Source organism: Ambystoma mexicanum, chromosome 4q (genome assembly GCF_040938575.1).
Source record: "Ambystoma mexicanum isolate Mex_15411 chromosome 4q, UKY_AmexF1_1, whole genome shotgun sequence".
Taxonomy (NCBI): Eukaryota; Metazoa; Chordata; class Amphibia; order Caudata; family Ambystomatidae; genus Ambystoma; species Ambystoma mexicanum.
In genome coordinates this window covers 514,352,872-514,370,621 of record NC_090928.1, presented here as the reverse complement: position 1 = coordinate 514,370,621, position 17,750 = coordinate 514,352,872, and the positions used below count along the sequence as shown (strand labels likewise).

Genomic DNA, 17,750 nt, shown 5'->3' with positions numbered 1-17,750 from the left:
CCCTCTAAATCTTTTGTAGTTTTGTGGTGAGATTTCCTAGGACTCAAACTTTCCATAACACCTTAATAATATCTTGTTAGTAGAAAAGTCAGTGATACTTTATTTAGGGCTCCTTATTAATTAAACTCTTTCCAATAGCGTTCATCAAGGGAAAATATATCTGGAGATTTGGCACATGATAGCAAAGATTAAGAAATGTATTAACATGCACAGTGGCTACACGATATCCATTAAAAATATGTTATAAACAAAAAATAGTCCCAATCTTGCTCTACGATAGTGTGATGTACCACCAGATCTCGATGGAATGGCTTACTATGCTGGAGTGATGTATATGGCATTGAATTTTGTAAAGTTACCCTCTTGCTTTCCAGGTCAGGTTATATTAGTCGAATTAGGCTTAATTTTACGTTATCTATTAACCATGATAAAGAAAATTGTGTTGTATGTGAAAATTGAATTTGCAGCACAAAATACACTTTATTCCTTACTGAAGGAGTCCGCTTGGCATATGAAGGCAGGATTGCTTTTCAATTTCATCATTTATTGTGAAGCTTTCTTGCAGTTAATTTAGTTTGATCATACGTCTTGTTTGTTGCAGATAGATAATGGGTTGTTTTTGAGAGAGGCTCAACAGAAATCTTTCATTTGGGAGTAGAAGATTAATAGTGATGAAAAACATTCTCTAGAGAATTGCACAAAAGTTTTTGCCAATCGCTGTACTGCACAGTTGTAAATTTCCTCATTTCCCGATAAACATTGTGCCAGGATCTTAATGTTATTTTGATTTAATTCATTACCTACATTAAATGTGTTAGTAGCAAGCAAGGGACATCAAGAAAGAACTACGTATTTGCCCATTCTGTAAAATCTCTGACTGTATTGAGGACCTATGACATATTATTACTGTTTGTCCAATGCTGACTAATTGCTAAAGTCGTTTTTTAAAATGATTTTTGCAAAATGAATTGATCTTAGAATTGGCTGGGTTTTTGATGTGACTAATGTCAGGAAATCCAATATCCTTGATCTCGGCGATATTTTGTTATGATAATTCTTTGTTAACTTTATTTGTAATTGTTATTGCATATTGAGTGCAAAGTTTCATACAAAATAAATTAACTGAAGAAAAAAAAACGAATTGTGTGGTTTATGAGTGGGATTAAGTTGTCCCTAATCATGGTAACTGTGATTTTATAATAGTAAACATCCCCTTTTACAGCAAAGTGTTCACATTGTTTTTAGTAAAGATGCAGTTTGCTCCCAACTTTTGACAATTGACAATCTGTAAATTTACTCCTGGAACCTTCTGCACTACCCGAATGGCTTTCACAATCCAGGCAATGGCTACCCGATGTTAAATTCAGGTTTTAAAAATGGTGCTGCAGCTCCGACATTGCTGTCTGATTTGCAGCTTTTTTAGAATCACGCAGTGGAACACGACCATTAACCTCCATGGGTTTACAAGAGGGAAAGACTGTGGGGTACATTTAAAGGCCCTAGACAGAAGCCCCCCTCGCCTGAACAGCAGCATTTAAACACGCCACCGAAAATGGCCTTGTTTTGCTTTTATTTCCTTTGAATGACAAGAAGTTATACACTGCAAACAAAAACAGCACTGCTTTACTGTTGGGGCAAGAATTTCAACACTATAAAGAAAAACGGCTTTTGTTTTCCCTTTCACATGAACAGCAGCCTTTTAAACACTGCAAACGAAAAACCACTTGGCTTTTTCTTTGTTCACATCAAATTAAAGCACCATGTGGAAGGGGGCCTACCCCTCTTTATCAATGGACCAACAGCAAATGCAAACGTACTCAAAAAGGAGAAATCAAATAAAGAATCTTGTGACCTGCAAGAAAGGATTTTAAACAATAGAAGCAAAAAGCCTGCACACATGTGAAAAGAAAAACGGGTTTAAAAAGCCACAGTGAAAAGATAGCACTGCTCGTGCAGAAAATGGCAATTAAATATGATGTGGGGGGTTGACCAGAGCCAATGTACATTATGTTCCAACCCACAAAACTCCAGTCAACTTTGCAGAGACACTTACTGCCGGAAAAAAACAGTTTGGGCTGAGGCAGGAGCTGCAAATGACAAAGCCCCACTTTCCGATGAATATCACACATATCCTATAACCATCCCACAATAAAATGTGATGCTGGAGAGAGCGTAATAATTCCCTGCTCTGCAGACATGAAGGCAGGGGCCCAAAGATTTCAAAGGAGGCAAAGTGTGGCTAGAGCTTGACCAGGAGGTGTGATCTCCTTGTTGCACCCCCTTCAAAAGAACCCTCACCACTTCAGAGACTTATTTAAAAAACTCTGGTTACAGGCTGAACCCAGGGAGACAGATGGCTGTGGGGGGATAAATCGGCCCTCCCCCAGGTGGAACAAAACACTCCCAAGTTGCATTAAAAGACTGATTTTATTTTAGGCATTTTTCACAGCAATCGGAATAAGATTCAATTTCGTTTTATGCTATTTTGTTCATGTAATTTCCAGGCGGTTTTAAACAGACTAATTGCATTTCCCTAGGACGTAGGGGACTGAAATGGCCAGTTAAGACTAGTTTCTGGCTGATCTGAACAGGTGTCAAATATGACAGTTGATGAAAAGATGAAATTAGGAACATGCTAGATCATTTTCAGAGTCATAACTGTTATACATTTTATGAAAATGACAAACGTGCCAAAGGGCCATGCTACCTCATACAGAGTTGGCGATCGGCTTACCTAATTCCCTATGAGCAAGTGCAACTCTATATCTATTTCATATGGCCGGGGATAGTATAAGAATGAAGTTATGAGACATAACTGTTTTTTGTAGAGAGAGAAGGTGTTAGAGGTGCACACTCTAGATATTTGTTGATGGACTTCTGGTGTGGTATATGGATCACTAACCAATTGTAATGAGCTTTCTTGTTAGATTTAGGTGCTCCTGTGTGAGTCTCGGCTGCAAGACTGATGAGAGAGTTCAATGTGGAGTTCCACCCACTTCTGGGGGACAACAACAGGTAACACTCTAAACTGATCACAATCAATAAATAAACTTTATCTCGAGTAATTTGGTGCTCAAAAGGCACAGTCAAAAGTTTAATTTAATCAAAAGGTTAAGTCATAAAATATGTTTGCAATAAATCTCCATTCGTCATTGATAATGAATTTATAATACATGTAAACCAGATTTCAAAGAAAACAAAGTGGACTTGTTCGTCAAGTAACAGTGATACAATTTTCAGAGAATCAACAAAACCATATTTCACAGTTTCAACATAAATGCCTATCTGTCATTCAATATGACTAAATTTAGACACTGTTTATGATGGTATAATAGAGTATTATTGTACAACGCGTTTCGGCATTGCCCAACATCAGGTACAGGGTATGTTGCGGTTTCTGAAATAAATTCACTTTTAGAGCCCAATGATTCGGATCCACAGGTCTCTGGAATTGTCAACCAGCGATTAACCATAAGCAATGCAACACACTATGATGCTTGAGTGTTTTTCTACGGGACATATATTGTCATCCATATCGGATTGAACATTGATAACTACCAGCACTCGCGATTCTCACTGTGGATTCACCTAAGTTGGTGAGTAATCTAACCACACAATTATTAAATTAAATAAAACCTTATGTGACTGCGATGTGGGACCCAGCACTTCTCAAAGCAACTGGTCCCCACACGCAGCCACGGGATAACTGACATAGACATCATATCTTATATACATCTCTTTATTAGAAACATTTCGGATCAAATCTCTATGCTCCATATCAGTTGGCCTAACCACTTTGAATTCTTCCCATCCTTTGGGACATCTTTTAATAACACAGGTCAGTGAGTGACTTTTTCACTACACATTTAACAGGAACTACAGAATGTTCTTGGAGACACTAAAAGTGATATTTATTAATTTATTTCAGAAACCGCAACATACCCTGTACCTGATGAAGGGCAATGCCCGAAACGCGTTGTACAATAATACTGTACTATACCATCATAAAACAGTGTATAAATGTAGTCATATTGAATCACAGATAGGCATTTATGTTGAAACTGTGAAATATTGTTTTGATTTTTTGTTGATTCTCTGAAAATTGTGTCACTGTTACTTGATGAACAAGTCTGCTTTGTTTTCTTTGAAATCTGGTTTACATGTATTATAAATTCATCGTCAATGACGAATTGCGATTTATTGCAAAAATATTTTATGACCTAACTTTTTGATTAAATTATTCTTTGACTGTGCCTTTTGAGCACCAAATTACTCGAGATTACGTTCATTTACTGATTGTGATCAGTTTAGAGTGTACCCTATTGTTGTCCCCCAGAAGTGGGTGGACCTCCACATTGAACATAACTGTTTTTTGCCAAAAAGTGGTCATGAGAACAAAGCAGTGTAATAAATGCAAACAGGCAGGTGGTGCTCTCTTCCCTTGAACCAATCATGCTAGGGGGCGGAGAGAGGAATGGTAACCTGTCCTATCCGAGCGGCAGGGATAACTACAGGGTACTCACCCTAAATTGTAAAGTTAGTGATGTCATTCATGCTATATAAGGGGGACTGTACTAGGTTATGGGAACACACACACAAAAATCCAGGAGACGGGAGAAGGAGGACGGAGAGAAGTCTGCTGAACCTTACCATCTTTGAGAGTGCAGTCACCAGACCCCTTGCCCTAGCTGTCCAGAGTGTTCTGTGATCTAGCTGGCTGTCCTGAATCCTAAACCAAGGCTTGCTTTGTAAGTAACATATAACCCAACCTTAAATTGCATAAGCCTTTCATTTTTGTAGCATTGCATCCAATATTTCCCCCATTGAAAACCCCATTGAAACCCCCAAATTGCCAGTGTAATTCAGTCACCTTCCCATAGAAGAATCTATTGTTAGCCTGTGTATGTTAGCATCTCTCTTTTAAAAACCTCTCAGTTGGCTGTGTAAATCCTTAGTATTTAACAAGACAAACCAGACATAGACTTGCACAAAAGCACACGACTACCAACCGTAAAACACCCCAAGCCCAGCCAACAGACCCAACGGGCTGAGGCTGCCAACAGCACATCAAAGCTCTCTGGCACTTTTCCACCTTATTCCCACTAACTCACCCCCTCTTTACCTTTTTTCAGAGCCGCCAGAGCGCCAGGGGACCACTCCGGTGGTGATAGGGTTCTAATTGATCTGACCACGGTTGATTTTTCCGCAGCTGGAATGTTTGCATGAGAAAGGTGCGAACCACCAAAAATTCACACCTTTCTCATGCGAACACACGTACATACTACGGGGGCTAAGGGGTTTCCCCCGAAAACCCTGCTCACCATACAGCCCCCGTTTTTGTTCTTTTTTTTGCGGGTGTGCTGCGGTGGTGTCTTCCACAACACCCCACTCACTATACCACACAGTATAGTGAGCGGGGTGTTGCGGAGGACACCCCCGCAATGTTTCTTTTTTATTTTTACTTACCTGCAATGCTACCACCAAAGGTTCGAACTTTTGGTGTTCGAACCTTTGGTCGTAGCATTTTCAGAACTTTTGGTCCTTGCAACCATTTATAGTCAGTCAAAAAGTACAATTCCGGTTATAGTGCATGGTATAAATATCCTTTAACGGTTTATAGTTATTTTTTTCGACAGTCATAATGTCGAAATACAACAGTTTAGACTCCAAAGCATCTAAAAAAAAATTCGAATGCATGTTTTTTTTTGAGGGGGGATTTGGGGTGGTCCCCCCAAACCCCAATTTTTTGGGGAAAAAAACACTAATTTTACTATACAAAACTAAAAAAAAAAAACATTTCCATTAAAAAAAATGCATTTGAAAAAAATGTTTTCGATGCTTTTGTTTCGAAACTATTGTATTTTGAAACTATTTTTTCGAAACTTTGACTGGACACCTCCTTTAACATTAACAGTATATTTTTAAGTAAATCAATTAATTCCCCCATTGAAATTCACGGTTGCAAGATCATTGACATTGGAAACCAACCATCGTGTCCCTGGTGTTGTATTTAATTATTATAGTCATTAAAGTGTTGCCTCAAAAGAATTAGTCTCCTTGTAACAGAAAAACGAATGTGTCTATGTATTGTGTGTCTTACCAAACGATCTCCCATCTGCATCTGTACTGTTAAACCCCAAACTGTTGTTCCATTGTGAGCGATCCCTTTTGCCTAGAAGTCTACCGGAAATATGCCTCTGTCATTGTCATTGTAAACCGATTTTCCTATTTTAAGCTACACCCCTTTGCTGAGCTGCCTGTCATTATAAACCCAGTGTAGACGAATTTCCATTTGCTAACTCTATTTTTCTTTTTTGCATTTGCTTCCTCCCAAAACCGATTTTCCCACTTAATTGCCCTGGTGTGCTGATTGGTATTCCCTAAACTTTCCCCATCTCCTAAAGTTTAAGCAATTCAAATTTCCTTTCATTCTGTCCCCTAACAGTTGTGAGTAAGAATCAAAATCCCAGTCTGCCATTTTGCCCCCAAAACGGGTTTTCACTTTCTTTGCTAGCTTCCCATCTTGTGGTGGTGGGCTTTACCCCAAATCCGATTTTCTACTCCTTGCCACTGCTTTCCGTTCAAAGGAATCAAGTTTAATTGATGGTTGGGGGTGAGTGTTGCAGGGGGAGTGCTAAACTGTGACAAGATATAGTAATGCTCACAACATAGATGCAGGTAATCTGGTAAGTTAACTAAACATTTACGAAAACATATTTAAAAGAGTGTGGAGTACAGGAAATGTGCTAACCAATGCTTTATTGTGTTTTTCTGATTTCTTGTTTGTCTTATGTTTTGTGTGCCAATCTTTGGACCTAATTATATGTTAATTGTTTGTTTATCTGAATAATGTTAAGCCCTGAAGACGGATTGAAATCCGAAACGCATTGGCTTTAGTACACTGTGTCAGAATCTATGCTACCTTTTTATGGGATAATACATTGACTGAGTCATTAAAATAATGTTTATGAGACATGATTTAAATTTGCATTGAAAAATCGACACAAAAGGTGACTCAAGCTAGGATTAGGGGACATAGACAGCACCTGGTCGATCGAAGGGTAACCTTGAACCTTATGTGTAAATTCAGATTTACCCCACTACTGAGGATTTTATATTCTTCTAAAGGAGATGACTACTCTAACACTAAAGTTGCATTGTGGCTCTGTAAGGTAAAACAACGCTTGACTCCTGAAGGACAATGCTACGCTTTCCAGCGAAATATAATATTGTGCCCCAAATGATTTCGTGTTAATGTGGCTGCTGATTGACATGTAGTAACTCTGATGTTTGTTGCAGGTTACATTTTTCAGAAGAAGGCTTTTTCCATTTGCTGGACTCAGTAGAAGAGAGCATGCATCGGTCCGACACAGAAGGGTTGGAATTGTATCAAGGCACAACAATAAGTTCAGCAAAACTAAAGGAACTTGTATGGTAAATCAACCCTGTAAATCATTTGTATTTATTTTCATTGTGAAAATATTTTGATGCTAGGGATCAGGTTCATTGACGTTACTGGTTTGCTAGTGATATTGATTAGCAGCACAGCTAAACGTCCATTTTTACAAAAGACACACTTAATTCTAGAATTACTTATGCATCCCCCATGTGATCGTGGGTGGGAAAAACATAGTGTAGTGTATGGCGCAAATCTGTGCAGGAGCAGGGAGTGTTGTATCCCATTAGGGTATACTGCCTCGCCACATGGATATTAAATAACTTTAATAATGTCTCCACCTGAAGTGAATGGCTTTATCCCTTGAGCAATTATGAGTCAATAATGCATACCAATAAACACTGAAAAGATAACCATTTAAACAAATGCTACTGAGCTAAACAAAAGTTTCTGTTAGAATAATTCAATAGTGCAATGGTACAGTACCAAATGGCGCCTTGGCAGGAACATTTTTTGGGGTTCATTTAATGGACTGGGAAGCAACAGACTTTGTTCGGGACACAGTACACCAAGTGCACACACAAAGCAATTTGTGGCCGGTCTCTGGTTCTGTAATGCCCTGCTTTGCCACAACAGTAGCATGGTTCCCGCTTCATCCAGGCACCATTTTGTGTTGAATGCTTTGATTCAAACAGTAGGTGCCCAGGAAGCGGAAACTGCTTAACTCTGTTTTAATGTTGGAATAGTCTCTGGCCTGTGGCCTGGAGTACGGATGATGGAATCGGGCCATACGTTTCTTCTCTCACCCTTGTTCTCTGCCTTGTCCTTATGGACTACGTAACTGACTGGAATGGCTCCTTAACGCTCCCCATGTCAGTGGTCTCCTGACAGTTTGGCTCTACCTGGTGACACACTCAAATAACCATCAGAATGCGCGCAATTCTATTGGAGTGCATTGGCTACATGACCCAGTGTGGATCTGCTCCACCTCCTTAGGTTTTGACTAGTCTGAAAGTTTGTCTCTATTGTGATTTTCAAAGGTGGCACTTCTTAGATGCAGCGCCGTGAACCAAGGCCACACGCATAGAAGTCTGCAGAGTATCCTATCTGGTCCTAGTTACAATGAGGTCTTCCTTGACAGATCTCCTCAGTCTCGCAGGAGGCCGCCAAAAGGGAGTATTACTATTGAATTGCCTCATCTCTCCTCGCGGACTCAGCCCCCATCATGTATCAATGCCATCTGCGTATCATATATATTCCCCTTGTAAAGGAGTTGTCTATTTAGAACGGGGCAAATACGTGTTATTAGATACTTTATGAATTGCAGTTAATGTATTTATATTTCCTTCCATTGAAGCTAGCTGGGGGATTTTACTCGACACTATTCGTTATTCAGCATAAAATTTGGTGGGTAGAATGTGTCAATTTCCCCCAGGATTCATTACTTGTACCTTCATTGAACGCTTCTCGTGACCCACTGTGTATAGAACAGCCATACGTCGGTTTAGGTATAGAACACATGTGTATGACTTTGACACAAACATTTCCCTTTTCACATACATCCTGAGAGGTGGCCATACATCTTATATCTTACTGGAGCCTAGCCAGCTAAGCTGGTGAAAATGCACACACGCATCTCTTAATCTAAACGCTTAGACCCTCCTACACATGGACTGCGGTACCAAGGGCGTTTCAAACCACAAAGCCCATTGAGACCATACAAATGGGGAAAGAGCGCTTTATAAATAACCAATACAATACAAAAATGTGTTGAGTGATTGCCATAACTGTGCTTCTTAAGTCTCCAGTGGTTATTGAAGACTTCAGAAGGGGTGTGTATTGTCATGTCAGGCAACATTTAGAGAAGGTCATTTTGGGAGTGCATAATGTTCTGTTTGCATGAATGGTTATTACAGTGCAGAGTTCTGTTGACAAGGATATCCAAATGAGGGAAGCAGTTCCCAAGATGTTTTAAGATGCAGACTGTAAGCATTGGACGGGTTTGCCATTGGGAGAGCTTGGTGGCTTCTGAAGATGGCTGTCTTGTAAGTTTAGGTTGGTGTATTACCTTGTGGCACATGCAGACTAGTTTAATAGGCATGTCTAAAACCAATAATTTGGAGTGGTATATATAGTCATTGTATAATGTTTCCAGTTACTTAAACCATTTGCCAGCTATATCCATTATATGCCCAAGAAGTACTATCATTTGTCAGGTAGTGACATGATGATATTATTATCATCATCATTGATGATTTATATCGCCCCTACCACCGACTTCTCCATCTTCTAAGTGGTGGACTAGGGATCCAGCCCATTTTACGTGGCATTGTCTTGTTCTAAAGGCGAGCATGTTGCCCCTGAGCTGTGCCCCCGGCCTAATAGGTTATGGTTTTCATATGCCAGGATTTGAGTTCTTTTGCATTGGAACGAGGATTTCCGGTTCAGGACATTGCCACTGCTCAGGTATAAAGTTCAGATGACTAGGGGCAAGTTAATGTCAATAATGTAAAAGTGAGTAATTCGCCTTGTTTTCCAGTATTTTAAGGGGATCATCTTCTTACCAGTGTGTACCTTCCCCGTGCTGCATCACAGACAGCTTTCCCAGGAGGTATTCCTTTTTAAGTGGCTGTTGTATAAAACGAGTTGTACCTTTTTAAACATTTAATAATAATAGTAATAATATTATTATGAATGGCGGTTGCTAGCAGATTACAAGTCCCCATCACTTTTGGTCGTTCTCGGGGAAATACCACCAACAGGTGACTTGACTTAACAGATTTCTTCTGTCAGAACGTAAGAGTGTGGTAAGTAAATATTTTCATTTCTATTGACATACACCTGTATGAAGTCCATACAAAATTGAGGTCATCAAAAGAACATGACATATAAGCATGAACCAGCTCTCTGTGATTGTGTTTCAAATCAATCCAGCAGGCGCTACAACCGAGATGGCCGGCTCAGGAAAACTTAAAGCGGGGGTTATTTTCTAAATCTGCAGAGTGCAAAAACAGGTGTAAAACTCCAGCTTTTGCATCCCACTCTGCCAAATTTTAAACGGTTTTTCCTGGAAGAGAGGCTACATGCAATGGGCAAACGTTGTCAGCCTGCTTTCGACACTCTGGAGCTCATTTTGGTCCAGTGTGGCTTTTTCAGAGAGGAGACTTTACGTGCAGACATACACATAGGTGGCTCCCCGCCGCAACACAGTGGAGGGCAAATGTGCCGGGCAAAAGGCTGCATGTACACTGCGTCCTGCCCTGCACATTTGCCCTCCGTCGTGCGAATGAGTAAACGCAGTCTACCATAGGCGGAGAGGAAGGGAGGCGGCGGAAACACAGGTTTCGTTCCGCCCCTCCTCTCTGCTCCACCATGCAAATGGATGAAAATGGGACGTGGTGTTAATGGATGCAAGGTGCACAAGCTTTATGCAAGGCCCTTACACCTTCCATTAGCGTGACACCCCTGATCAAAATGAGCTCCTGTCTGCAAAAACCACATGGTTTTACTCTGCATGTAATTGGATTCCTATGGAACCTTCCTGTTGTGGCAAGTGGTAAAAGAATATGTATGGATTCCATAGGAATCCACGGTCATTGCTGTCTGACATGCATAAAAGGGAAGCGGTTTTTACACTATTTGCATTACGAGGTGTACAAAAGAAAATCTGTTTTGATGTACTGTTTTAACGCTTCTCCAGCATTGGATCTTTCATGGATTCACATGCTTAGAATATTCCCCGTCGTCAGGCTGGGAATCCCCGGTACATTATATAGACCCTTTCCCGTAGGAAAACTTTTTCGACGCTTATGCGTCCCATCCACCTCGTTTTGTATCATGCGTGCCCGCGCCGTCAGGACGCCTTGATATAAATACAGGACCCGCCCCCGCGCTCCCTCAGATTTCAACCGTCTTTCAAAGTAGTGGGATCCTCGTGGTTACTGCTAATCGAAATTAGGTTGTATTTCCGCTTCGGCGACGTTACATTCTGGAATAAATATGTCCGGAAAAGCTTTATTTCGTCCTTGTGCGACATGTGGACTCAAAAAAGTCTATGAAGGTGATGCCCACATGGATTGTATCTACTGTCTCCACCCGCACCACACGGCGGATACATGCGAGATATGCCAGGGTTTCTCCCAAAAAACCCTTAAAGACCGGAAAAGAAGGCTGGTCGACTGGCTTAACGATGGAGCGGGTGCCTATCCGGCATCAGAAGTTGGCTCCAGGGCCTCCAGGAGCAAGTCGGAACCTCCCTCGAAGAAGGTGCGGCCTGTCGAAAAATGCCCTGCGGACAAGCATACGGGGAAGCATGCTGGTTCTTCCTCATCACACAAAAAGTCCTCCTCCTCCTCATCCTCTAAAACGGAGAGGCAAGCGGCATCAAAATCCTCCTCAGGGGACCGTCCTAGGTCTTCCGTGAGTCGAGACGCTTCAGCAGGGAAGTCGGCAACGAAATCAGCTACGAAGTCTAAAGGCTCGGTGCCGGCTACTTGCTCGTCGACCCCGGTGTCGCTGACGATGCCTATTACTATTCAGGCAGCAGCGGTGGGGATTCCTTCGTCGACAGTGACTCGATCTATGGCCTGGCAGCCAGAGGTTTGTGACCCGGCCCCCCCCTGAGGTCCTACTGCAGCCAGACACGGCCTTGTCGGGGTCGTCGGTGGAAGGAGAATGTGGCATGGTTATGCAGCCGTCGGACTTGGGCCTACGGCCTTCCAATACGTCGACGACGAGTGCGAGTGGGGGTGTGGTCCCTCTATCCTCGACGTTGCTGACCCCCCAGACGGTTTTGTCTCTGGATGTGCTTAATACACTTCAGAAGCTCCTGCAGCGTCTGGATACGCAGATCCCTCAGCCTGGCACTTCATCGTCGATATTTTCTGCACCTTCCGTCGACGAACAAGCTCAAGCAGCTCGCTCGACGACCAAAAGCCCGTCGGCCTCCCAGGTGGTGAAGGATCGTCCTTGAGCGCAGGAGGAGGGTGAGCTATCGGAGTCCGATTCTATACGAGGTGACTCAGGGTCGGACATCTCCCTGTCACCGTCGAGAGACCCAACATGGAATTCGGATGTAGAGGTAGAGTCTACGAGGAGCCAGGCACAACCATCTCCTCCGGATGATGTGGGAGCCTTCCATGCAATGATGGGAAAAGCGTGTTCCGAGTTCGGCTTAATTCCTGAGGAGCAAAAGAAAGATTGCTTTCTTTTTGATCACATGGGTCAAAGGAGGAAATCGGTATTTGCCATCCCAATCCTGGACCACGTATGGCAAGAAGGCCTCAAGACGATGCGTCATCCGTTCTCGGAACCGGCTATTAAGGGGCGTATTGAGAAGAAGTTTAAAGCTCCGGAGTCCACTCCAAAATGTCTAACATCACAGCCACTGTCAGACTCTGTGGTATCGGCGGCAGCGGCTAGGAAGGCCAGAGTACAGCAAAAATGTTCAACCCCACCAGAAAGCGAGGAAGGACGCCTTTGGGAAAAAGGTGCTCTCAGTCGGCGCCACGACGGTAAGAGCAGCCAACTCCTTGGCGATTGTATCACGTTACGATAGGGAGATGTGGCATAAAATAGCCCCTATCCTAGAACATCTGCCGGAAGAACATCGAAAAGCAGCCATGTTGCTAGTACGGGATGGCGAGGAGGCCTCGAACCATGCAATTAATATTGCGGTGGACCTAGCAGAGTCTGGGTTCAAACAAATCAATCATGGCGTAGTACTTCGTCGACAAGCGTGGCTCAAATGTACTACTTTTAGACCTGAAGTCCAGTACAAAGTCCTAGACATGCCATGTGAAGGAGAACATCTGTTTGGAGACAAGGTAGATGAAGCCTTGAAGGGGATGAAAGAAGACACGGATACAGCTAGGTCTCTTGGCGCCCTCCAGACAGGTAGAAGTTTTCGCTCTTTTCGCCCCTTCAGGGGTGCTTCCGGAAACTCCCGCTTTGGAGCCTCTAGGGACCGTGGATTTAACAGGCCCTCATACGCCTCACAAGGTTACAGACGGGCATCCCAGTCGGCACTTAGAGGCAGAGATTATCAAGCCTCCAGACGACGCAGCTCGGGTCCCTCGTCGACGAAGGACAAGCAAACCAGCAACTGAGTGGAAGCGTCCCCAAGTTAGCACGATCCTCCCCGCAATGGGAGACAATAATGGACACTCCCGTGATGGGAATAAGGCCAAGACAGAGTGCGGGTGAGCGTAAGTGGGAGTTTATCAAACGAATATGGCATGCAAAGAACTCTGCAACCTCCGAGAGCGCTCTGCCTGACAATCGCAAAGGCAGGCGTATTTCTAATACAAAAAACGTCATCAGAACCTACACACTATAGGGGGCACAAGTTAATTGGGATTGGGTGGCGTCGACTAACTATAGGTGTTGCTGCAGCGTGGTTGGTCCGGGTGGGAGGACGTCACTGGTCAGCCTCGTGGGTTGGGTTGGGCCTGGCAGGCCGGCTTGAGGTCATCCGGGCGGTGTTGGTACGCTGGGGCAGCCTGTGACAAAGATGAATACCTTCCCTGACTTGGGTGCTCTAAATCATGCACATTGCAGTTACTTAAAACCCGATATCTAACTTCTACAGTAAATCTTTCAATCAATACAACACAGGAGGAATGCACCTTGTGAGGGGTCTGGTGGTCATCTATTGGATTTACCGGTGTTCTGACGTCTGGTATTTCAGGTCGAGGGGCTGGGCTCTGGGGGCTTGTGCCGGGTGGTACATGTTTTATTACTACGTTAGAGGCTACTATGAAGGGGGGCTCTGTGTCTTGTCCCATTGTCGGGGGTAGTCTTTGTGCGGGGTCAGGCTTCTTGGGGTGGTCTGGGGGATTGTGGGATTTACGAGAGGGTGCTGGTAGATCAGTGGATTCAAACGTAAGTTTATTACCGTGCTGTAAATAACGCAGGTGGCGGCCGGTGGCCTTGGATGCTGTGTTGGGGCCTCTGACTCTCTGAAGCGGTTCCAGCTTGGTCGGGGGAGGTGGGGGAGCACGGCACAGGCCTTAGCTTTTTTTTTCTACTTGGCAGGCTTCGTAGGGTGGGAGGGAGAATGGCCTTGCATATATTCACAAAAGGTATTTTCCTCGTGTGTTGCCTAATTTTGAATACAAAACTTTTATATCATTTGTCTTATTTAAACTACTATACCATACATATATACTTCGAGTTCATTAAACATTTCGTTAATATATTCAGTCTGAGTACCTTTTCGTTACCTAACATTATATTCACTACAGTGTTTGATTATTTTATGTACATTAGACGTTACATGAGGTAGTTCTAGGTTATGGCCTACAGAGATTGATACTCGCCGCTTTGGGTGATTAAGAAAACATATACGAGTTCAGGTTTCTACATAAAATTGAAAGAACACTTATACAGATAGAGGTTATACGTTTCGTCGACATCTTTCTCTGTGGTTATAGCAGCATTAGTCCAGACCTGGGGTGACATCATATAAACGTTACATCTTTATGGTTGATTCACAGTTTACAGAATCTGTTTAAACAGAGGTAGTTCATTAATACCAATACTTGAATTATTTTCTACTTTCTTCAGATAGTGATGCTTCAGTTTTTTCCCCGTCGCCCCGGCCTCGCGGACCAGGTCATGCGGGGTGCAGTATTACATTGTGAACGATGAAATGTTACAGTGTTAACATCTCGGGTTAGCTCATACCCGGCTTTCTCATGGGAACGCGCTCGCAGCGGATCTACCATGGTGCTACGGCGGCAGGGATGCTTGGAAAGCCCTCCAAAGGTGGGGGCCGCGCTACAGCGCGCTGAACTCACGCCATCTTTGCTGGGCAAGAAGGCTTCTAGGCCTGTCTAAACTTTAGTGTGTGTGACTGATGGATACGTGGGGGCAATGTCATCGGCGGGCAAGCCCTCCTCCACCTGGGCCCGGGTGGCATGAGGGGACGCTCGGCGAGCCATGGTCCTCACCTGGGGAGAATAATGCAGGAGAGGGGGGTCTTAAGGCCTGTCCTCCCCTACATTTCCCCCCTTTCGTTACTAAAGTAACGAATTCTTCAGGTCTTCCAACCTTCTGCACTCTTGTTCCTCTACTACCGCGTCATCCCATGCGGGTGTTCCCTTAATGGGCATCCATGCCCTACACACCCCCCTTAAGCTCTCTCCTCTTCTAGCATATTCGTCTGGTGTGCACGTTAAATATATACAGTCACCACTTTCCTCCAAATCTACCCATACCTCTGTGTACCATTCTAATTCCACATCTCGGGGTTCCTTGATAGTGGTATGCCATAGTTTGTCTACTATGTACTTGTCACGGTACATAGGCACTAACCGGTACTGGGGGGTGTTGTCTATTCCTGTCTGCACATGTACTTCTTGTGTTGCCCTCATTGTACCACCAGAGTTGCCCATTGTCACCATCATCATTGCGCCGTTAGGGACCGCATTTGCACAACATCGGAGGCCCACCTGGCACAGGCAGAACGCCACAAGGAGGAACACCACAGCTGGTACCAGAAATTTCATCGTCATTCCAAGCCACGAGGGAACCCAGGAGAAGATATTGTCGAACCACGTGCTGGCTTCTGCTCCACCTTCCATCTTCATCTTCTCTCCCAGATTGCGTACTGCTTCGATCACGTGGGATAGGGAACCATTTTCCGCGTCTTCAGAAGGTACGAAAGTGCAGCAGGCACTTCCTATTTTTCGGCAAACACCTCCGTCCATCGCTGTCAGTAGGTCCAGAACATACCTGTTCTGCATGGTCATCAGGCGTAGAGCTCGCAGTTCTACTTTTATTATGTTGAACCCTTCTTCAGTGTCATTGGCTAACTGAATCAGTTCCCACCGTGTTATCTGGAGCCATTTTGCATTTGCCCTTGCTTGGACACTTGAAATTAGCGAGGCAAAGAACGTTTCTACAGAGCTGAACAGTCGGTACCTGTCTGGGATCTGTGCCAATAAATCGGACGAAGCTTGAGATATGTAATTTGATGCCCGTCTGTTCCGTGATAGCTCTTCTCCCTTCTCTCCGGAGGACAGGACATAGAGGTGTGATTTTGCAGTGGGAGGAACCGCACCCTGGTGCATGTTCCCTGGCGTCCTTTTATTTTCATCAACGTGGCTCTCTGGAATCACCATTAGGGCCGAGTGCAGAGTGGCCATCGAGCAGCTGCCGCTCCATGCCTGGGGAAGGTGCAAGTATGCCTGGTTCCCACATACCCAGTATGTGTCCATCAATGCGGCTGTTCCTTTTCTCATGTCTGGGATGGTGAGAGTTTTGTTGCAGTTTTTATTCGTCCCTATTGCCACTTTTCCTTCTCCCTTAAAACATAGTTCGTTCTTGATCTCACTTTGTAGCTTGAAGGGTTTCTCCATTGCTGTTACCCATGTCAGTTTGGAAATGTGCTCCTTCCATACTGGTGTGCATGTTTCTTCCATCCATCGCATTCTGGCTGGTTGGACACCTCTCAGTGCTTCCGCTTTGCACAGTACTTCTTCATCTTTCCATTTGTTTTCAGAAAATAGTGTCCCTTGTATCGCAAAAAATGGTTCTTTGAGACATACCACTCCAGCTGCTTTTGGGTAGCACGTTTTTTCAGTCTGTATAATCTTGAAAGTGACGTCGTGTGCCTGGAAGGTGTTTTTTATTCGGCATAGCGTGAGATGGAGGAGACACTGGGCATCTACAATGGGCAATTCTCTGGGCAACAACACTTTAGGTGTGCCTGATGCATGGGGGATGAGCGAGCAGACATAACAGCTCTCATTTGTCGTTTGTTTGGCTGTGGCACTCATATCAGCATACCATTTATTTGCTTGGTGGGGGTGCCGAGGGTCTTCCATTTTGTCTAAGCCTAACCCATAGTACTCATCATACCTCCTCCTGCTTGTCTCTCTTCTCCGCCTACTATCCTTGCTTCTCCTACGTCTGCTGCTTTTGATAGATGAAAAAATGGGCCCCCCTTCCTCCTTCCCACCCCCCTTGTCAAATTTCTGATATATTTCCTTATGTTCTTTCATAGTTATAATATTCCCATCTTCCTCAATAAACAACAAATCACTTTCTTCTGATGGGGTGGGGAGGGTGTTGGGGCTGCTATATAGTTCAGGTATGGACATTGTGTTGTTTTCCATTTCTGTTTGTATACCTCTTGAATCTGACAGGGCGACAGTGGGTGGTTCAGTGTAGTAACCCCATACAAAGTGTGATCCATCCCATACCAAAAAATCACCTTCTTTAATATTTACACTTGTGGTTGCATTGCTCCCAGGAGCTCGGGTGATGTTACTCCCCCCTCCCCCCTCGGTCATCTCGATAGAGATGAACGCTATAAACCAATATGTCACCAGGCAAAATATTGATAGGA

General features: G+C 43.7%; 1 protein-coding gene across 2 annotated transcripts in view; it reads left to right on the top strand.

The window, feature by feature from the left end:
• The window catches only part of KIZ (kizuna centrosomal protein), a 2,038,369-nt gene that overhangs the window by 646,722 nt on the left and 1,373,897 nt on the right, over window positions 1–17,750 (top strand). For both annotated transcript variants that reach the window (XM_069608068.1, XM_069608067.1), the window contains one exon: window positions 7,300–7,434. In XM_069608068.1, the coding sequence (XP_069464169.1) occupies window positions 7,300–7,434 (135 nt within the window). The remainder of the gene's footprint in view (window positions 1–7,299; window positions 7,435–17,750) is intronic.